This window comes from Paramacrobiotus metropolitanus, unplaced genomic scaffold, assembly GCF_019649055.1.
Source record: "Paramacrobiotus metropolitanus isolate TYO unplaced genomic scaffold, Prichtersi_v1.0 Parri_scaffold0000171, whole genome shotgun sequence".
Classification (NCBI taxonomy): Eukaryota; Metazoa; Tardigrada; class Eutardigrada; order Parachela; family Macrobiotidae; genus Paramacrobiotus; species Paramacrobiotus metropolitanus.
Window position 1 is genome coordinate 63,891 of NW_026570391.1, and position 22,862 is coordinate 86,752.

Genomic DNA, 22,862 nt, shown 5'->3' on the forward strand with positions numbered 1-22,862 from the left:
GAGACCACGAGCTGGCGCAGGATAGCCGCGGCGTTGATCAATAGGTACACCAGTTTGACTAAAAACACCGCCCATCGCCGGGCATTTTTTGCACGAGATGGACACGGTTTGGCGGGGATGCGAAGTGCCAGCCAGCGCAACAGTGTCCACGATAGACAAAGGTCAGGCTCATATTCAACGCGTTAGTGTGCTGATTGCATTTCCTCCTTGCCAAAATTGAGCAACGTTTGCTGGACACTACAGACTACTTAGTATAACACCGATTGTCCGTTTGACACTGAGCGCGAGCGAATTCTGCTAGTCCTCGTATTCGGTGGGGAAAATGCGCTACTGTAGGTGTGGATCCAGATGCCCTGCTATCCAGCAACAGTGTTAGCGGGAGTGTTGATACTGCAGTTGTGATACAAAGTAGGTGGCAGTTCTGACGACTGGTCATGTTGCCAATAATCTGCACGCGATCACATTTCCTTTTAATTTGATGTCTTGAAGGCTGAGCCAACAAACCGTAACCGGCGAGAACGCTACAGCTGTTGGTTCCGCAATGTAGTATGTTGTGCACTGGAAAGGAGCTGAAATACCTTCGCTACGGCCACGGCAGTTACAGAGGTCTGCACGTACCGTAAGAAGGGCGAAAGCTGAACAATACTGAATGTTGTTGCGCTCGATAACTGATACTGCCGTGTGTTAGCGAAGCTTTTACGGTAAAACCACTATTAATACAGATTTATACACCACGTATTTAAAAACCGTATACTGTTCCACAGGCGAACATGCTACAAGGCATAAAAATCAATAAACAAAAATGGTAATAATAAATGAGCACCAGCGCAAAAAACATTTGCAAAATTTTTGGATACATCCGCGGTGCTGTAAAGAAAGAATTCATAACGATTGAAGCTATACAGATTGGAAGTCACTTCCGAAAATATCCCAGTGTTCTGACCCACTGGGTTGAGCGCAATCAGTTGCAGTGTTTATTCGCCTCTTTAGCAAATTTCGAGACAGTATCGGTGCTAACGTGAAACATTGCAGCCACTTCCGCTCTGCTTTTCCCTTCCGTGCATTGCTGAACGATTTTCGCTTTCATTGTAGCATCATGGGTTTTCGGGTCCTGCAAGCAAAACAAGCTTCACAGTTGACAGCAGGCTACGTTAGTGCAAACCATGGTCCTCACTGTTTTTTTGCCGGTATCTTTATTTTTGGTCGATTCCACCAGGGCAATCTAAACAGTCAAAAGTGTTAAATATTATAAAGTCAGACAACTCGGATTTCATCACCGTACAGGTACAAGGCCACACAGTCGGTTCAACTTACCAGGGGCATAACGACAATCAGGAGGGCAAATGTTAAGCGTAAAAAGTTCATCTCGACGACAGCTGTACTTAGGTAGTTGACGGTGCCTTCAGAATTTTGCACAAAAATGATTTTAAAGCTGAAAACAGCAGAATTTGACTGCTTAGTGAGTTAGTGCTCTAATCGAACGATTTCTTTGTCAACTTTTTAGTAGATCAATTATTATTTGTGATACTGCAGCATTGTTCCGTACTGTATAGCTTTCATCACACATGCTTTTTACAGTACGTGTGTTGATTTCCTACCAAAACGTTAGCCAGAGGCATTATTTCTGCTCGCTGGGGATAATGCAGTAAACAAGTTACACATGCACATTAAGGCATGCTTGTACGTTCTGATGATTATTAATGCTGTTTATCAAATAAAATATTTGAAAAAAGTTAGGAATCGGTTACTTGCTTTGACGATGCGCACAAAAATCTGCAAGCTAGAAAACACAAGTTTCCGCAACAGATACTAGCAACCAACAATACTCCGTACTCATAATTATCAAAACAAATCAATGTTATTAATCAATCAAGTTAACAAATCAATAATCATCAAAACAAAACAAACAAATGTTGTGGAATTTATGGCTTGTACTCTGTACATGAGCCGAGCAGAAAAACCTTGAAGCCCAAAGGGAAAACAAGAGAGAAAAAACAAAACAACAGAAAGGCCAACAACGAAAATAACACCTATCTTAATGACACATTTAACGGCAAAAGTAATTTCGGCCATTTGAAAATTCACCAAAATCCTAAAAAAATTCCGAAAGGAAACTGAATTTGGCACTTGTCAGCATTTTGTTTTAATTGTATTCGGGTCAAAAAATCCCGTCAGCAAAAACTGTCTGCGTTTTGAACTCATTTTGTTGAACTATAAATGGATTCAAAATGAAAACCTTTTATAATAATGCAAATTGCAACTTACTTTTAGAACGCTCAAGTGCTTGCCTAATATGTGGGCGCCCTGGTGGCAGTTTGCTACACTTTACTCCTTATCCACTTATAGGCTGCTAATAGTAATACTAGCCGCGAATACGATTTAAAAAAAGGTGACCACTCCGTACACACCCTTTCACACCCTTTCACTCCGAGCACAACCTTTTCCACTCCCTTTCATTCCGTACACCACCTTTTAATTTTTTTAATTTTTTCACAGCAGAGCTATTTCTGGAATAAAAAAAACACGCAATCTCGACCGTTTTTTTTATTTTGAACAGCAACGCTTTTCACCCTAATCTCCGCAAGATCTGCTCCGTAATAGTTGTATATTCAATCGTCGCTTGCCAGGTGAGTTTATTTGCCGACGCTGTCATACACCAGGATGTCTTCGTCGGAACGGTCCCATGATGTTGCAAAAAAGTAGTAATATTTTTTTTTGTAGTTTTGCTTTTCTGTGGTACGCGTAATAAGTATTTAAGTATAATATATATAAATATATAATAAAAGTTTGGTAGTGCACCGAGTGAATGGTAGTCCGCAAAAAGGTTGTGCACGGAATGAGAGGGAGTGCAAAAGGTTGTGTACGGAGTGAAAGGGTGTGTACGGAGTGGTCACCTTAAAAAAATCCTGGCGCTCCCCAAGTACCTTTTTTGATAAAGGGGGAGCATTGTGCGCCAGTTTGGAAAGTAGCCGGAATGTCTTCAAGTCACCCTTGCTTTTTTTAAGTAACCGAATCTTCAATTTACGGGGAAGCCATGGCTCCTCTAGCAGTCCCGTAAACGCGCCACTGCTCAACTTCATGATCAGCGCCTTGAGATTCCCACGGCACTAAACGTTTCTTCTAGTGTTAACTGAAATGGACTTTTCGTTTAAATGATGTGTATGCGGAGTCATTTGGAAGCGTGAAAGCTATTACGAAGGCATTCAACAGAATACGACGAAACGATGTGGTTCCCTGTTGCGGTCAGGCAGCGCGCGTAAAATAAGAAATTCATGGATGTAATCTTCAGAAACTGGGACGAACCCCATATTTGGTGACTTAAGACCTTTGGAAAAAAACAATGGAACTACGCCACTTTATTCGTGTGATAATTTGTGTACTACGAGGGCAATTGGGTGCTGTGAACATACCCTGCACGCTTGGGCTGCGATGAACAGCCGGTTAAATTTAAGCCGTTTGCATTTAGTAAACGGTGATGTCAGTAGCGTTGCGAGCAACGGCTAACCGGCTGTTCACAGCACCCAATTGTCCTCGTACAGCTACACGGATGTTTTTACGCTGATGTAGCCACTTTCCTACGATAACTCAGTAATAAGTGTAAAATCGTGTCAAATAGGGAGTACTTCAGTGAGTTCAGTCCAAATGTCAAAGATAAAACTATTTGTGAAGCGGTTAACCCTAATTCGGCCAAGAGTGGTGCATCTTTTTCCAGGAACATGCTAGTTATTCAAGGAAACTCTAGTTATAGAGGAAGCCACTTAAAGCAGAAGGCGAAGAGTCGATTTTTTAAAGGAACAGTTTTTAGATTTTTTACCAGCGCCGAGTTAGTGGGACTGACTGCCGTTGATATCCACTCTGACGACATAAGAAACATTAAGGCTTGGATCCATATCAATATCATCCAAGTCGGGCAGCGGAAAGGTGGACCACTGACAAGTCTTCGCATCGTACACCTCCATTGTCTGCGCTAGGCCGTCCTTACCATCCACGTGTCCGCCGAAAACGTACACTTGTTCCTGATAAACGAACGCGCAGTGGTTGGCTCGGGCGTGCAAAAGGTCACCCACCTGCACCCATTGGCTGGTTTTGCGGTCCAATCGGACGCATGATTTTAGCAGTTGGGGTGCAGTCTCGGAGGTGGTTTGACCGCCTAGCAAATAAAGCTCTTTATTGAAAACAACGGCGGCGAAGCCGACACGGTCATCTGGCAGCGATGCAACTGATCCGGGTGGTCCCCACTGCTTTGTTGTCGTATCGAATCGTTCCACCAATCGAACACTCTCGCTGGATGATGCCCCAATTACAAAGATTTTGTTCTTGCTGCGAACTATCCGGTCAACTCTTCTGATCCTGAATAAGAACAGAACAGGTTAGCCTTTATATTCAATAGTAGTGAGTAAAAGGGTCAAAAGAACATAGTCTGATGGTGCCCGTCGATCGAGTCATTTCCAAAAACAGAATACAGTGAACATTCTCACCAATGAGGCATGGGAAGCGGAGATACCGAGAAATTTCTGCCGTCCAGCTTTTTGAACGGTGCTTGAACATCCTCTTCATCCCAAAAGTAGATATGATCGTCAACGTTAACAGCAAATTTTGCAGGTATCCCCAATCCTGCAGTGTCAGCTGTCGTTGTACGCCAGCTCTTTTGGGCGATGTCCAGTTCGATTGTATGCTTATCACTGTTCGTTTTATCTTGTGCTCGGCAGACAATAACATTGCCCAATGTAAATATACCGTGGCAAAAATGCGTGTTCTTCAAACTGTTGCCAAACATCAACGGTCGAAGTGTGCCGGTTAGCGGCTCAAACGATTGCATAAGCACTGATGAAAACTGGTTTTCCTGATGGCCGTGGAAGAAGACAAAGAGTTCCTTTGGCACCTTTCTATCAGCTCTCTCCAACAGATTCAGGAGCTGTTCCGCCGTCGGTCGTTCTTCGCTTGCTGAACGTAGACACTGCCGAATACAGCTGGCAAAATAGTCTGGAATGAAACCCGGCACGAACGGGACGAATCCGTTCACCAGCTTCTCTTCAAAAACATGGTCCGTAATGCTCTTGCCGGCTACAATTTTCTCATACCGCTCACCCCCGTTTTTCTCCAACCATTTCTCTTCATTTTTCGCTATGCAGTCTGCCAAATCCAGCATTATGCAACCAAGACTCCAGATATCCATTTTGCGTCCTGTGTTTATGTTTCTTTCTTCAACAATTTCTTGTGAAGTTGTTCTGAATCTTTTGAACATTTCTGGAGGTAAATAACGAATTGTTCCATGAAAATGCGGAACGTCTCTTAAGCGGGTCACCGTTCCAGTCATCTGCCAATGCTCGTCCAAGTCGCCAATCAGGAGCCGCTTGTAACAGCTTGATGTTTCCTTGACCAGAATGTTTTTTGGTTTCAGATCACCATGAATGATTTTATTCTGGTGCAGAAAGTTTATGCCGTTTGTGATATCCAGGGCGTATCGAATAGCCGAGGTGAACTGAAGGGAAGCTTCCGAAGGCAGACTGCCGGTTCGGAATCGATTAAGCAGTTTCTCAAGATCACCTGGAAAATTTTGCGATGATCAGAAACAACAAACGCAAAGAAGATTACCCAGCTAAATCTTAAATGCATAACAGACTGTTTAAAATTTAAAAGGTTCAACCCAACACTAACGAGCAAAGCCTAGTTATGTTCGCATACCTTCGCAGTAATCCATCATCAGTTCGAAGTAAGGTATCCCTAATGTCGTTTTGAGAACGATGAATTTGTGGTAGGCAAGCAAGCTTTTATTGCGAATATTGACTATCGTCACCAATCGATTGCGAAGTTTCGGCCAGTTTTGACTTGACTGCAGGTAACGATTTTGATTGTCCATGTGAACCACTTTGACCGCCACCGTATTGTTCCCGGAAAAGTTTCCTGCTGCTGTAATTGTTGCTTTATAGACTTGACCGATGGCTCCGTATCCGATGCAGTCACGCATTGAATAGCTGCATTCACAATTACTGCCGAAAGACTCCTCGTTAATGACTAACTCAGGTTCACCTTCGCCAAGCTGTGCGCTTGCTATGGCATCCGAAAATCCGGCGGTTACACTCAGCGAACTGGCCTGGCTGTATCTTAATAAACCAAGAAGCTCGCTGGCACTGATTCTCTCTTCGCTGTCAATGCGTAAACACTGTCTAATCCATGCAGCCACTTCCGGTGGAATGTTTTTGTCAACAAAGGGGACATAACCGTCGATCATGAACTCCATCAACACGTGACCGGCGACGGAAATACAAGATCGAATAAAATCGTATTTTATTAGATCGGAACAAAAACATCAATCATCGTGAGCAAAACATCAGCGAAAAACAAAACAGAAAACACCGAAGTGAAATCTAGAAATCTTTCACTGAGGCAATATCCGTCGTAATGAATCGGAGAATCCGATGAATGGAGATCGACTGCACAAGAGCGGCTCGGCAGCTCCGATCCGGCGGTCCAATCCGAGACCGACGTGAGCTCAGAGCCGAACGCTCTGGCATGCCACGGGTGGGGACACGGAGGTCCTCCGACGTCTATCGGATCCATATCGGCATCGGGGGATCCAAGGGTGTACAGTACGCGTCCGTCTTTTTCAACTAACCAATCGGGCTTCGTAGACACAGTAAACTGTGCGAGCTGCAGAAAAATGCAGCCCAGACTCCAGATATCCGTTTTTCTTCCAACAGGTCGTTTTAAAGATTCAGGGCGCACTGCAAGTGCAACCATTTCTGGTGACATGTAGCGAGCATATCCCCCCTTGTGACGTATGGCGCCAACAACTGTAATGTTTCCCCGAAGTTGAACAGAGTCGTCGTAGTCGCAAATCAGAAGACGTTCATTGCTGTCGACTAGGATATTTTCAGGTTTTAAATAGCAGTGTATGATCTGCTGCTCATGCAAATATTGCAGACCTTCCGCAATGTCCACTGCATACGAGATAGCTTTTACCGGGTGAAGTGGACGGCCCCCTCTTTGGATTCGGAGAAGTAATCCGCCCAGGTTGCCGTCTGGGCACGAGAAATACGCACAACAGTACTACTTGCAAGTTAGATAATCTAGCTAAACAGTTTATAATGTCTTTGTCAGTTGTTTCGCACCTACCCGGAAAGTAATCCATGAGCAATTCGATGGAGCAGCGCACAATCTCCCGAAACACCGTCATCTTGTGATACTTCACTAGATGGGGATGCTCCAGTTCTAGATTTATTTTCATTTTCGACACGTATGCTTGTTCACGGGAAACGAAACTTCGAAATACCTTCACCGCTACCTCCCTGCTTCCAGCGAAATTACCGTGCTCCGTAATCGCCGCTTTGTATACAGTTCCGTTACTCCCTCTTCCTATAAATGATCCCGGTTCGTACTCGTAGCTACAAGTTTTTCCGATTACTTCAACTGTCATTTTCAGCTCAGTTCAAAATTCAAATATATAGCAAGTGCGGAAAATATTCAACTATTCCCATAAATAGCATGCTGATTCTCTCAGCCGCAGTACTCTGTAAGCCAGTCGTACAAAGATATTAATACAACTTATACAAGACGCAGTGACTCTATTACAGCGACCCTGAAACTGCAATTACGAGACGACGATTTTCGAGGCTGTTCACTAAACGGCTTGCTGTGATCGATGCGATTAAATTCGGCTGTATTATCCCCTTCAAGCGCTTTTCCAAGTTGACTCAGCGCTAGCGAGGTTAAGATTGCCCTAGAGATGCAATAACATTATCATTCATCACATTACTCGCGCTGGGCACGGTATGTTTTCTTTGCTGTACTGTACTATACTTAGTAGTAGTACTAAATACTGTAGCTTCTGTACTGGTAGCGGTACTTATCTGATCTGGCGTTACGACTTACGAGTGCATTAGCGTTGCTGCGGCCACATGCCGTACTGCTGATTCTTTCTAAGAAGCCGTTCCATTTGGTATCCATAGACCTTTATCGCAATTCAACAGTAAGAGCGACATCCTGCCATTACTAACTGCAGTCCGCGTAAAGTAAAAGTTAATAGCTGTTTCTTAGGAATTTTTTTACTGCACATGAGCACATCCAAACTTGGATATACCGTAAAAAATTTAGAGGGAACAGTTAAACGACAGGCTGTTACCTTTAATAAGTATCATATTATGCGGAAGTCGCACTACGACTACCGGCGACCGCACTAGTTGACCAAACGTTACTCAATAAAAGTGGTAAAATACGAAAGATAAATAGGTAAATGTTTTCTTAGGCGAAGATCTATTTACCAAGCTGTTACCTATTCCTACGTGCACTAGCGTTTCTAAGTCAAGACAGAACTCCTAAATCAGAATCCAAGTAGGATAACGCCGCACTTAACATGGGATAATTCTAGCGCTAGTAAGTAATAAAAACTAGCCATCATCAACCAATTAGCGGCAACAGAGTAAATCGCGTACAACAGTCTGTTAACCTGTACAACGCTTCCAACTATCTCAGCGCCAATATAATTATTATCAGATACAAACTAAGTACCAAAAATAACATTCATATCGGAAACACTTCCTCTATGCCACATATCGCATTTCCACGTTGTATTTGGATAGATCGTCACTGCTTAAAAACTCTATCGCCCGTTTCTGACCAGTGAAGTCGCTATACCGCTTCCAACCTTCTCCACTAGCTTTTTAGTTCCATCGTCCCAGGGTCCGTAAATTTAATGGCCGCCGACTGGGAGCGGGTTTGGGAGTGCCGACGGGGAGGCTGTCGGACTTCAGTTCCGATATGCCTCTTTGACAAACAATTTACGTGTTACACGTACTACACAGTATACGCTCTTCGAAGTGCGGGGAACAGTGATGCACGATTGTTACCTATAAAAGTGTGCAAATGCTTATTGAGCAGTTGGTATGTTTGCGCGGCGTATCCATTTGACCAGATTACAGACACTCCAGTTTGTTCATGAAACTTAAGAACCATTCAGTGGTTTTCTGCCCGTCAGGTGGATAGCGGTTCCCTTTGTGGTTCTGCATAAGTGATAAGTCTTCGTAGTGCGAGATCTGATCGGTTCGCATGCCGAAGTTAAGGAGTCCAGGATATCGTTCCGCAGGTTCCGAAATCAGTCTGTGCTGTTGGCTGCCAATAGTTAATATGCTCCTTTGTATGTCCGTTGACCGGACGCCCTGACACCGCCGGGGGATGCTGATCCGGTGCGGACTAAAGACTGATTGCCTAACTACCTCAGCGTCTACAAATACCGCAAAAATTGACTGCTCTTTATCGACATATTGAGATGCTATACGGAAGTTGTACCACAGGTCCACAACTTCCGCACTCGATGACCAACCTGCTCAGTCGGTAAAAGGGAATACGCTCTGGACTCCCATGAATGGTCGTACACAAACTAACTCCTACTTCCGACAGTACAGCGGATGCGGTACTAACGAAAGTAGCCGAAACCCCGACACTTGGAAACTTCTCAATGGTTGTAAACAACAAAACAGAACAACATCCGCTCTACGATAAAGCCACAACGACGATCTATTAAAAGCTAATTGAAGTGACTTCGCAGTCTTGGGTCGGCCTACTTACCTTTACCCGTCTTTTACTTTTACCTTTTCAGTGTTGCCCTTTTAACTTTACCTTTTTCATTGGCTTAACTTTGCCGTCGAGATTACCTTCACCGTCCCAGGTGACCTTTGGAAAACACCGTTGCAAAGCCCGTCCCGTTAATCAATATTTAAAATATTAGCGTCGTCACTGCACCGTTTTAAAAATGCAACTTTCTCTCACTGTTTGATGCTTTAAAATTAGGAATGCATTTACTGGCCGTTACCATGCATATGTCCAAAAACATAATACTACTGTATCCGCAGCGTCCTCTGTGTTCTATGCAGCTAAAAAGTTATCTTCAGTGCAAAATAACACCTCTGAATGGTGCACTCATCCGAAAAACTCTGATGAAAATCGGCGACGTTGTAAACGGTTGAATTTGTAATCTTTTCGTTATCTAGAGAGGGTGCGGCAGCCCAGTTGAAACAGCTCATTCAAAAATTCTCATTAATTTTGTTTTTGAAATTATTTGGCTATGTTTATCACCATTTATTCCTACAATGTATTTGCTCTTGAATGATGCTAATTTCATGGAAAAAGTTATTCGCCATAGCTCCAATAATCAGGTTCCAGTAAATGTCATCGATTTTTAGGCTTGACCAGTTGAAAAAAAATTCTCTAGGAAATTTCGGATAGAGGAACGAAATTCTTTAATCGTGATTGTTTTCGTATAATTTCTCTTGACCATAGCAACTGAAAAATATATGGTTCTCCATATAAAAAGTCTGTCCCCTGATTTCAGATCCCGAAAAACAAAAATGAAAACAACTAAAAAAAAGCTTCCAAAGGTGCAGGGTTCATGTTCGCGGCGAAAATTTTAATTTTTAAACCTGTAGCCATGCGAATTGTCCCATCCATAGTTAAAATGAAAGCTAAGTGTCACACAAACCATATTTCAAAGTTTTCGTCCGCAGAAGACATTTCTCGAGTTCGCCCTAGAGCGAGACGAGAAGGTCCCCCTCGGAATGGACACTACCCAAGCTAACAAGACCAGCAAAATGCACCGATGGGTGAGATCCGGGTAACAGCAAGCACATTCCTCTCAAAAATGGATGCTGAATTCGTTTAACCTATTTTCATTCCATTCTGGAATGAACGAGAATTTTTTAAAATTATTTTGTGAACAAAGTGCGCTTCGGCATTTGCGGACTGGTAAGGTGCTCCCTCAGCGCCAGACTTACGGTTGACATTCTTCTTCGTCAAAGATGCATAGCAGATTCGATTAGTGGCGTTTAAGACATACCTGATTGTTTGGGCATTCAGTAAAAAAAGTTTGACAAAAAAATTATTTGCAGTACACTGCGAAAAAAAATTTTGAAAAGTTGTTTCAATTTGGCTGCCGCACGCTCTGGAGAAATTCGAACGCGTGGATGATCCGGTATTGAAACTGTATATATGTACTGGTGTAGTCAAGCGAGCGAGCGAAGCGAGCGAGCGTTTTTAAGTTGTAGTGCGTCACGCGAAGAGCTGGGTCCCCGGGGTCCAGGGGTGAAGCCCCTGGCCGGGGTTTGGGGCGGAGCCCCAATAAGCAGGGGGTGCGGGGGGCGCAGCCCCCCGCTGAAACAATTGAGAAGGTACCACAAAATTATCAGTACTTACCGGCCCAGGTGCAGTATTTTGGAAGAACCGTCACACGGAGAACCACCCGGGCATTATTGACGAACCCGCCGTACTAAAGTATGGCAGGGCCGTAAATTTTGACCCGGTCCGAAAATTTTGACCGGTCCAGGTGGCGTGTTTTGGAAGAACCGTCACGCAGAGAACCACCCGGGCATTATTGACGAACCCGCCGTACTAAAGTATGGCAGGGCCGTAAATTTTGACCCGGTCCGAAAATTTTGACCGGCCCAGGTGGCGTGTTTTGGAAGAACCGTCACGCAGAGAACCACCCGGGCATTATTGACGAACCCGCCGTACTAATGTATGGCGGGGGCGTATTTTAACAGATCTTTTACCGGCCATTTGAACATGGTTTCACCACTTTTCGGCAGGATCGGTTAACCAACTTAAAGAAATTGAGGCACCACTGAACCATCAGTAAATTCGCGTCAGTGAGTATCGAAAGATTCGACCAGACAAAACTTGGAGCGATCCGTCAACAATTTTTGGAAGTACCCGTATCGTTTTAGTATCGGCCAGCAGGATGTAGATCCCTGCCAGGTTCCTCGAGCCAGAACTAAACTCTAGCAAAAGATACACTCCGTTGAAAAGCCTATGGTGGTTGCTGGAGCTGCACAACATAATTATCTCACTCAAGAAAACGTGGCCGCAGCTCACAACAGCAAAAAGCCGCCCGTCGGAATGTGCAAAACCTGGGTAACTGTGATACGACATCGAGAGACGGCTCTCAAGTCCCTCATGAAGACTCGAGTTGAAGCAGACCGGCTACAAATAACTGCAGACAAATGCCTTTAATAACTGGTAGATCAGTGATTCGAGAAGTTGTTTTCCTAAACTCGACCGGAGTAGACAAAAATCGTCCGAGCATTGACACATCAGATCCACATATGGCCGACGCCAACAACCGCAATAATTGACATGGACCTGAAATTTCCACACAGACAAAACCGCAAACAGAAAGAATGGTTTGCAAACCGAACCAGCTGCACCTATGGGGTGCCCCAGCCTATCCCGATACCAAAACCCCAGAGGCAGTGGAGAAAAAACGAAATTGAAGCTGATCACACAGCTATCTCTGCTCCCCCCCAACACCCTAAAAAAAAGAAGCCATCAGGCGGGAAGACAGGCAATAGTCCTCCACATGGAGTTTATGGAGTATGGAAACTCTGTACCACACGGCTTTTAAATTCCGCGCTTAGATTTAAACAAGCCTACCTGCCGGTCCATGCAATACCCGCACCCATCTGGAAAACAAGATACCAGCATCGTGCAGAACATGGGGCAAAGAGCATCTCATGAAAACGAGGGCCCTAAAAAATTTTGCCACCAATGCCGAACCTTTATGCGCGGAAATTACAGTTCAACAGCCGGAATGAGGTGAAAGAAATAAAGGCCACCCCCTTGGACGGCTCCAACTATCCTTGCTTAACGGTAGAATGCCAGATTTGGCACTGCGATACGGATATCGTTCAAAGCATCCGTTACCTGAAGTGATGGCAAGTCGTCGTTCCCATTCCGACGGACAAGGTAGAAAAGCACAAGGCCTTCCCGGGAGACCCTTGGTATGCTAACCAGGATAGTTACCTAAGTCTACAGCCTGCTGGCTAATGGTGGCAAACCGACAATATCGGCGATTGATTACGGGTTGCGAAGCCACTGTGCCACCGAATAGGGCACGAAAAGACCACCGCAGCCAGTTAGCCCCGCCTTTAAACGCAAAAATTTGAGTGTCAAATATTAACTATATGCTTTGCCAAATGCAAACCGCCATTTTCAAACAAATTCTCGCGTATCTGCTCCTGTTTTTATTCATCACCGGAACCGAATTTCGTTGTTTCAAATCTTCCGCATGCCAGTATGCGCAAAAAAATCAAGAGCCACTGTTGTTTAACTGCAGTGGCTCTGACATCCCAAAATCATGGACTCGAATGGGTTTTGGAAAAGTTGGTTTTGCATTCATATATTCGTTGTTTAACTGCCAGTTACTTTATCGTTTTCCGTCGTAAGAGGTACCTTATCGGTTATTACAATAAATACTATATCATTTTGCGCCACCAGTTACCCTTGTTTTTTCGCTTTTACTTGGTTTACCACTTTTTGTTACTTGAATCATACTTTTACATTCAACTGCCTTAAGCCTGCGCTTTCCGCGAAGTGAAAGCCAACTACTCTCCTTATGTCTTGCAGTCACAGCAGAAATGCATCCCACTGAGTGGAATAGTGTTTCTTCTATATTGTATTCGAAATAAGGTTATGTTTTATTCTCGTTTCATTTTTTTGCTTTGCGACTCTCTTTGCTCTTTCGGGACCATCCCTTACGCCGCCAGGTGTAGCATTGTTTATCGGCTGGTTGCGGCCGTCAAGTTGAAGAGCTGGCTCAAAATCTTAAAACATGCCGGTCAGCACTACCTGTGAGCATGATGCTTTTGGCGGCTATCCCAAGACCGGCCTGCGCTAAGCCAGATGTGCTTAACGGTTTTCTCTGTGCTCCGACTGTCCACTACCCCTTTGGAGCTAAGCGCGTTATGTCAGACTGCCAACCCGCTCTCGACTGCCTACTCTTTTCTGCGTGCAAAAACCGGCTTTGCTATTCTCCAAAACATTCCATTCGGCCGACCGCACTCAGAAACAAAATCTCAATGTTATAAGTCCCGTCGCCGCTAAGTTACCTGTCAGTACTGGTGGTCGTGTCCGTGGACGTCAATGTCGTGTCAGTGGGCTGACCTCACTAAGCCGGCTATGACCCGGTGTGACCCGGTAGCCTGAACATGTTTAATTTTAAAAATAGTTAACGCTACTTCTGCACAGACAGACATCTGTTTAATAATCGCTTTTTGTCTATAACAAACAGACAAGTTTGCGGGTTGCCAGAATTGTATGAGATCATTTATCGGGTTTTGCTGTTGGCTCTTATTAAAAATTTACAGCAGACTTCATTACCCAATGAAAGGATGTACCCTTCTATACCCTGTTTATACCCAATAAAAGGATGTACAAACAAATACGGTCGTCTTATTCTGAAAGTCGGTGCCAGGACCGACATAGTATAGGACGTCTGACGTAAACAGCTTACCGATATGTCCCAGCATATGATGCAGCTGGGAACGGTAAGACAGACCCCCGCATGTTTACTGTTGTTGGTGTTTTATCCAAAGAAGTTTTTGCACAAAAAAGTATTACACGCTCGCTCGCTTGCACTAAGGGCGGTTACGACCTTCTATACTAGTAAAAGTGATCAGTTGCCGAGAAAAAGTCGGGCAGCCGAGGGTCACCGATACCTCGTGGTCCTCATGGTATGCCACGCTGAGTTGCCCAGTGCAGTAGCCAGAGTAAATGGCCGTGGTGGTGCAGCAGGCGAAGCCGACATTCCCAAAAACAGAGTCTTCCTGCTTGCTTTCGAAGACAAGGCTACCGGCGGTCACACTCCGGCCAGTAAAGTCCGGGTCCAGTTGGAAGGCTCGGCCAAATTGTCTGCGACGCCGCACCGGCGAAGGAGTGGTATGGCGCCACTACAACGGCACCATGTTCAGCTATCTCGGAAGCTTCTCTAACAAGGCATGCACCGGGCGCGTCGACTGCAGCCAGACGAAAGCAGAAGCTGCTTCATCGGGAAATGCGACGGACATTTTCGGTTGGCGCCATGCAGTTCAATGGCTACGCCATTGAACGAACAGCGCATCCCGGCAGTCCAGTTATTGCTTTTAGCGATGCGTTATTGCTAATTACACGTTTCCCCGGCCCTCATTCCAGCGGCCAGCCGATTTACCGGCTTGTTGCCGGCGTGACAGGGCGCGGTCCGACCAGTTAGAACTAATCCGTCGGGTAGCGGTCCGCTGGGAAAGAAAGAATTTAACAGCAATAGGCGGGTTGCCTGGCGTGCCTGATCGCCTCCATGGTCCGTAAAACCCATCTCTCTCACCAGGCATTTGGGGGTGCGGTGTGTTGGCCGTTCCGCAAATCAGACACATCTGTCTCCTTCTACTTAGACGCCATCACGCTGCTTCCCACGAGGCCGGGCGCGGTCTTCCTGGTGGAGGACCTCATCTTCAAAATGAGCGCTGTCGTTGTCGGTTGTGCTCTTTGTAGCCTGGCTGCTAGGCGCTGCAAGTCCCCACTGCGCCACGGGACGGGTGATCTTCCGCTATAAACGATGTGCACGTCGGGCGTCGGTATGGCGAGAGTCATGAAAGGCCTTGTCGGTATCAACATTTAGAAAGGGTGTCTACTAATAAAGTGTTTTTATGCCAGTGCACAGCCTGCTTTAAAATTCTTCACCCAGAGCGAAAGCAAGGGGTGTGGCTTGGGCTCAGCCATACAGAGAATGAGAATGCTTCGGCTCTGACCATTCACATGCAGTTTATTCATAAGAGGGGATGTCAGTAGCGCGTCTAGATAACCCTTGTACTTGCTACCGTCACCCGGCTGGAGTATGACGTTGCGGCAATACAAAAAATATGTCTGAATTTGGCGGGTACATAAGCATTAAGCACCATTTATGGCCACAACGTTTAACTCCGGCCGGCAGTCAGCAGCAAGTACAAGGATTACTTAGATGCGCTCGTATATTTACTTATCAGCGTGCAGCGGTAGTACTGCAAGCAAAGCGCATTACACACTCAATACAGCAAGTTGAACGACAAGTTTTTAGATGAACTGCATGTTTTCTTTATCGTGGATATTGGAAACCCAGATTTTAACAAATGCAGTCATATCGCCACCGACGCCACATAAAATCTTAAATGGATTGCAGTTATTCGTCAAACATGACGTCCTGTCTGGGGAGCTGAAAGTGATGATGCGATTTAATATAATAATATTATTATAGTATACGCTTATACCGTTGTACGATTGTACAGTATATACTTATATGCTTCTACACTCGTACAATACAAAACGGAACGTGTCTGCTCGGATGAGTTGCTGAAAATGAGTCGGTACTGTATGTGGCGGCAATAAAATAACCTTAAATGCAATTTCTTCTACAGAAGTACTCGTAATAAAAGCGATCGGTATTTAACTAACGATAAGTATACAAGCATATCAAACCGGCCAAGTGTACATAACAAGATAAGGATATCACGCATCGACGAACTCTGAATTAAGTGTGCAATGCGCATGTCCGTTCGAAGCGCATTCTTTACCGCTGTTTCGCTAGTTAGCTTTGGAAAAAAGCCGGTATGGGTTGATACAGTAGAAATTAATTGGATCCATTACGACACGGCACTGCATGAATAATTGCAAGACCGTCGCCTAATTATTTTTTCGCGATAACTTTATTAATATAGCTGCGCCTTGTGATGATTTGCTTTTGCACCTGCCTTAACAGCGCTGAAAAAAATCGGCCGTTTATTTATGGAAAGAATTGGACATATTTTGCGTTCCTTATTCTTTTGAATTGAACTGAAAATGACAGTCGAAATCTTTGGAAGAAGTTGTTCCTACGCGTACGGACCCGAATCATTTATAGGAAAAGGAAGTAATGGAATTGTATACAAAGCGGCGATTACGGAGCATGGTAATTTTGCTGGAAGCAAGGAGGTAGCGGTGAAGGTTATGCATCAAAATTTCGAAAGCATGGACTACCATAAACGAATATATGCATCGAGAATAAACAAATTGCTGGGAATGGAGCATCCCCGTCTACTGAAGTACCACAAAGCAACGTTCTTTCGGGAGATTGGTGGCTCCTCCATCGAACTGCTTATGGATTTCTTCCCAGGTATATTTTGCAATACAACTTCCTAAGACTGTTTTGTCAAATTATCTAACCGATACGTAGTTTTTTTTTGTTTTGCTAATTAAGTTTCTCGTATGCAGACGGCAACTTGGACCGGCTGCTTAAGCGAATCCAGAAAAGTGGTCGTCCACTGCATCCGGCGAAAGCTATCTCGCATGCGGCGGACATTACGGAAGGCTTGAAATATCTGCATGAGCGGCAAATTATACATTGTGATTTAAAGTCACAAAACATCCTAGTCGACAGTAATGAACGACTTCTGATCTGCGACTACGACGACTTTGTTCAACTTCGATACGACGTAACAGTTGGTGGCGACATAACTCACATGAGGGGAACTGCTCGCTACATGTCACCAGAACTGGCTGCACTTGCAGTTGGCGTTGAATCAACAGAGGGACCTGTTGGAAGAAAAACGGACATTTGGAGTCTAGGCTGCATTCTTCTTCAGCTCGCACAGTTAACTGTGTCAACACACACCCATTGGTCAATTGAAAAAGACGGACATGTACTGGACACCCTGAACCTTAGTGATCAGTTTTTCATGCTTAGAATGGCTGACGGCTATGTCCCCGTTGTTGATGAGAACATTCCAGCGGAAGTGGCTGCATGGGTTAGACAATGTTTACGCATCCACAGCAATGAGAGAATCAGCGCAAGTCAGCTTTTGGATTTGTTAAGATACAGCCAGGCTAGTTCGCTCAGTGTAACCCCCGGATTTCCGGAAGCCATAGCAAATGCACAGCTTGGCGAAGTAGAACCTGAGTTGATCATTAACGAGGAGTCTTTCGGCAGTAATTGTGAATGCAGCTATTTAATGCGTGACTGCATCGGATACGGAGCTATCGGTCAAGTCTATAAAGCAAAAATTACAGCAGCAGGAAACTTTTCCGGGAACAATACGGTGGCTGTTAAAGTCGTTCATCTGGATAATCAAAACCGTTATCTGCAATCGAACCAAAACTGGCCGAAACTTCGCAATCGACTGGTGACGATAGTCAATATTCGCAATAAAAGCTTACTAGCCTACCATAAATTCACCGTTTTTAAAACGGATCTTGGAATGCCATACATTGAACTGATGATGGATTACTGCGATGGTAAGCGAAGATTCGAAAATACCTTGCTCGTACAGTCGCTCGTAAAACTTAACTGACTGAGCAATGGTGATTCGGTGGGTCGCCACTCTTGAATTACAATATAATACCCCGAACCGGCTCCTTTCCGGTTTTCTTCTTTATCTGACTAAGTAGATCGCACCCTTTTGCAGAGCACTTGCAGTTTGGAAACTATTTAACCATTTTTTTGCGTCGTTAAAAAAACGGTGGCGAAACACATAAGCAGTTTCACGCGAACCGCTGCACTACTTTATTGATAAACGCAGTCACCGTCACGCACGTGCGGCTGTGGCGTCGCTGTACGTGATGCGATACTGGAACAGTAGCCGATCTGGGTGCTGTTCTACAGAGCTGTAGTGGGTTGGCGTGTTGACCGTACCACGATGTTGTGTGGGCTGGTGGGATGAAAGGTTGGCACGACCGGCAACGGCGCGGTCGTGGACGCTCTTACTGACGTAACACAATTACTGAACGTAACAACGGACGTTCACGGCATGTTTAATGACAAGAACAATGCAACACTAGCAAGGTTTAGGCAAGCATTTAACAAGCGGAACAAGCTGATGCAAGCTGTAATAAGCGAATGCAAGACTGAATTGTAGAAATTGTGAAGAAGAACAGCTAGCCGGTAAAATGGGCAGAAATTCATAACGCAACGATGAATCATAACTGGGTGGTCTTATGGTTGTACAACTTCTATCGCTTACTCCTATACACATGTACCAACTAACAGTGAACAAGACGAGCGATAAATCTTCATTAAATAAAGAAACTAATCAAACTGAAAAAAAAATTTGAATTTAAATTATACAGGCTACCCGCATGATTATGTGTAATGATCACTCCTGTTACCGATATAGTGGTATAGTGCATTGGCCCGCGTGACTTGACCAGTAAATGTTTCGTCACTGTTTTCGTAACCAACTGAAACTGCCAGAAAAAAAGTTAAATTTTTTAAAAAAAAACTTTCAAATACTCATTACACCGTGCGCTTTCCTTCAGCAGGTGCAGAGAAAACAGAAAGGAAATGGTTATGTGCAAATTATAGTTATAGTTCAAGGTTGCCCCACCGAACGATCATTGGCACTGACCATGCACTAGCTATAGGATTGAGCGTCCATTCAGGTAGACTTTTGCTCGGTAGTGCTGATTTTGAACCATTTAAATTTTGAACAGTTTTTTTATACAATTACATAAAAAAGCTTTATCATTGCAAAATTTCTCAGATGATCTTGAAAAACTGCTTAAACGGCTGAGAACCGGCAGTGTGCCTTCCGAAGCAACAACCCTTAAGTTCACCACGGCTATTCGCTACGCACTGGATATCACCAGCGGCACAAACTTTCTGCACCAGAATAAAATCATCCATGGCGACCTGAAACCAAAAAATATTCTGGTGAAGGAAACAGAAGGCCGCTACAAGCGACTGCTGATTGGAGATTTGGACGAGCATTGGCAGATAACTGGAACGGTGACCCGGTTAAAAGATGTTCCGCATTTTCATGGAACAATCCGTTATTTACCCCCGGAAATGTTTAAAAGATTCGGAACAGCTTCCCAAGTAAGTAGTGAAGAAAGAAATATAAATACAGGACGCAAAATGGACATCTGGAGTCTGGGTTGCATAATGCTAGATCTGGCTGACTGCATCGCAAAAAATGACGAGAAATGGCTGGAGAAAAACGAGTGTGAACGATCGGAAAAGATTGTAGCCGGGAAGAGCATTACGGACCATGTTTTTGAAGAGAAGCTGGTGAACGGTTTCGTTCCGCTCGTGCCGGATTTTATTCCAGGCTATTTTTCCAGCTGCATTCGTCAGTGTTTGCGCGCAGCTAGCGAAGAACGACCTTCGGCGGAACAGCTCTTGTCACTGCTGGAGAAAGCTGATAAGAAGGTGCCGAAGGAGCTGTTTGTCTTCTTCCACGGCCAACAGGGAAGTCAGTTTTCACCTATGCTAAAGCAGTCATTTGAGCCCCTAACCGGCACACTTCGACCGCTGCTGTTTCACAGGAGTTTGAAGAACATGCATTTTCGCCATGGTTTATTCACATTGGGCAATGCAGTCGTCTGTCAATCACAAAATAAAGAAAACGGGCAAGAGCATACAATAGTATTCGACGTCGCCCAAGAGAGCTGGCATACAACGACAACCGAAAGGGCAGGACTGGGGATACCTGCAAAATTTACAGTAAGCATTGACGATCATGTGTACTTCTGGGATGAAGAGGATGTTCAAGCACCGTTCAAAAGGCTGGACGGTAGAAAGTTTTCGACATCTCCGCTTCCCATGCCGCACTGGTAAGAGCTGTCTCTGTATGTATTGTGCACTTGCAAATGGGTTAACGACGTACTCATTTAAATTATGCGATCTAGGCCCTTTCACTCATTATCAAAAATAAAGGCTAATATGAACTGCGTTTTCATTCAGGATCAGAAGAGTTGACCGGATGGTCTGCACCAAGCACGAAATCTTTGTAATCGGGGCACCATCCAGTGAAAATGTTGGATTGGTGGAGCGCTTTGATATGATAACAAAGCAATGGGGACTACCCGGTTCAGTTGCATCACTGCCGGATGACCGTGTCGGCTTCGCTGCCGTTGCTTTCAATACAGAGCTGTATTTGCTAGGCGGTCAAACCAACTCTGATTCATCACTCCAACTGCTAAAATCGTGCGTCCGATTGGACTGTGAAACCAGCCAATGGGTGCAGGTTGGTGACCTTTTGCACGCCCGAACCAACCACTGCGCGTTCGTTTATCAAGACCAAGTGTACGTTTTCGGCGGACGCATGGATGGTCAGGACGGTCTAGCGCAAATAATGGAGGTGTACGATGCGAAGAGATGTCAGTGGTCCACCTTTCCGCTGCCCGACTTGGACGATATTGATATGGATCCAAACCTTAATGTTTCTTATGTCGTCAGAGTTGATATCAACGGCAGTCAGTCCCACTAACTCGGCACTGCCAAAGCTAATACAGGCGGAACTCAGTAATTTTTTCGTTTTTGTTTCACCCGGTTCACCTAATTGTAAGCTTGCATATAATAGTTTGTAGTAATCGCAGTTATTTCTTTAAGCAATATAGGCTTCTCACCTTCTTCTCTAAACGACTTTCTGTATTACTGGAGTTTTTCTGAATACCAATCATATCTCTGGAAAAAACGGCGCACTACTCTCAACCAAATTAGGCGAACCTTTTCATCGGATACACTTTTGTCTTTGTCATTTTAACGTACGAATGCGGGAAGTATTCAGGGACCATCGATTTGTTGTGATTGAGTATTTACTGTAACTACAATATTGTTTATTTATGCCTTTAAACCGCAAACGGTGCGTGTACTAGAAGATAGTAAAGCATGTGTTGTCGCATTTGTTGAGCGGAAAAATGCTTGAGACTTATCTATCAGAATTTTCCGTGGTGTATACAATACGCAAAATGAAATACGGAATTTAGCAAGTCTACAAATGTATAACAAAATACATCTTACAAAGGATAGAGGTACACTGACGAATTGATGAAAGCCGAGATTGCCGAAAAGCACTGAAAGCCGGGAATGCCGAGAAGCATTGCGGCAGCTCACACACGACAAGTTGGATTCCTTAACGTCACCCCGTGAGCTGACCAGGTAACGCACAATGAAAACGTAGGTGAGACAGATTCCCAAGCATCTGCAGCAGACATCATCGCCTTAACTTACAATATTGGTATGATGTTTCATTGAATTCTTAGATGTACCAGCAACGCACCGATAACGCCAAATTCCAATCGACACAGCAAAACTTGCCGGCCGTAATGGCCCACGGTTGCTGGCGCATCGTCTGCAGTCGCAGCAGCAACGCCACATCGTCCAGTCAATTGCTTCCGGTTGGACCGAAAAGGTCACGGGCATACAGTCGTAGAAGGACAGGTGTCCGCGGAACGGCCAGTACGCCGCGCCGGTTAACACTTCCCGACTTCCGGGTGGAGATACGCGTACTTTGCTTCGCGGACGATTAGGACGAGCAGGCACGCCCGGAATCCCAACACCAAGGTCACTGCTTCATCTCGCGCTTCTACAGATAACCGGTGGATCCACAGTCATGGCTCGGCGCCAGTTAGATTGATGATGATTCACTGGAACTGTTTTACTTCAGAGTACAAGCTATCCAGTGCTATATACAAAAGATTTATAAGTAGAATACACACTCTGATACACTCTAACATAAAAATATCAGCAGTGCACGCTCTGCTACGTTTCTGAAAACTTATTCGCTTAGGTGTATTGGACATACGCGCTTGGTGTCGGTAAAAGTGGAGAATGATGAACGCGCACAGGCACAATTTGCCTGTCCAGGGAAAGTGAGCGAACATAGTAGGAACGGTTTGGCTGGACAATGCGGTGGCCTGGATGGAGACCACGAGCTGGCGCAGGATAGCCGCGGCGTTGATCATTAGGTACACCAGTTTCCCCACAAACACCGCCCATCGCCGTACGTTTTCCGCACGAGAGGCAGAAGGTTCTGCGGGGATGCCAAGTACCAACCAGCGCAACAATGTCCACGATATACAAAGGTCAGGCTCGTACTCATCGCTTTTGCGTGCTGATTGCATTTCCGGCTAACCGAAACTGGCCAATGTAAACTGGCCGCTACGGATTATTCAACATAAAAACCGATTTTCCGTTTGGACATCGAGCGGAGTGAGCGCGAACGGATTCTGCTAGTACTCGTGTTCAGTGTGGAAAATGCGTGAGATTTATATCCACTGCTATTGTGACACAGTATCGGTGGTAGTTTTAATACCGCATTTGTGTTACGTGGCAG

The 22,862-nt window shown here is 44.8% G+C and overlaps 3 protein-coding genes across 4 annotated transcripts; 1 reads left to right on the forward strand and 2 right to left on the reverse strand.

The window, feature by feature from the left end:
* Positions 1–752: 752 nt before the first annotated feature.
* On the reverse strand, positions 753–6,241 carry LOC129600314 (uncharacterized). The gene is made up of 5 exons (XM_055498797.1): positions 5,686–6,241; positions 4,479–5,547; positions 1,315–4,350; positions 1,175–1,222; positions 753–1,111 (listed from the first exon to the last, which is right to left on the reverse strand). The coding sequence occupies exons 1-3, from the start codon at positions 6,239–6,241 to the stop codon at positions 3,825–3,827; spliced, it is 2,151 nt and encodes a 716-aa protein (XP_055354772.1). The 3' UTR covers positions 753–1,111; positions 1,175–1,222; positions 1,315–3,824.
* Positions 6,242–6,291: 50 nt separating this feature from the next.
* Positions 6,292–7,612, reverse strand: LOC129600315 (uncharacterized). 2 transcript variants are annotated; one of them, XM_055498800.1, is made up of 3 exons: positions 7,117–7,612; positions 6,927–7,022; positions 6,292–6,863 (listed from the first exon to the last, which is right to left on the reverse strand). In XM_055498800.1, the coding sequence occupies exons 1-3, from the start codon at positions 7,415–7,417 to the stop codon at positions 6,292–6,294; spliced, it is 969 nt and encodes a 322-aa protein (XP_055354775.1). In that variant the 5' UTR covers positions 7,418–7,612. The 2 variants fall into 2 exon arrangements, with proteins under 2 accessions (XP_055354775.1, XP_055354774.1); XM_055498799.1 differs by having other exon boundaries at positions 6,292–7,022.
* An 8,728-nt stretch (positions 7,613–16,340) lies between these two features.
* On the forward strand, positions 16,341–21,426 carry LOC129600317 (uncharacterized). The gene is made up of 4 exons (XM_055498801.1): positions 16,341–16,924; positions 17,023–18,042; positions 19,287–20,358; positions 20,489–21,426. The coding sequence occupies exons 1-4, from the start codon at positions 16,612–16,614 to the stop codon at positions 21,012–21,014; spliced, it is 2,931 nt and encodes a 976-aa protein (XP_055354776.1). The 5' UTR covers positions 16,341–16,611; the 3' UTR covers positions 21,015–21,426.
* Positions 21,427–22,862: the final 1,436 nt, after the last annotated feature.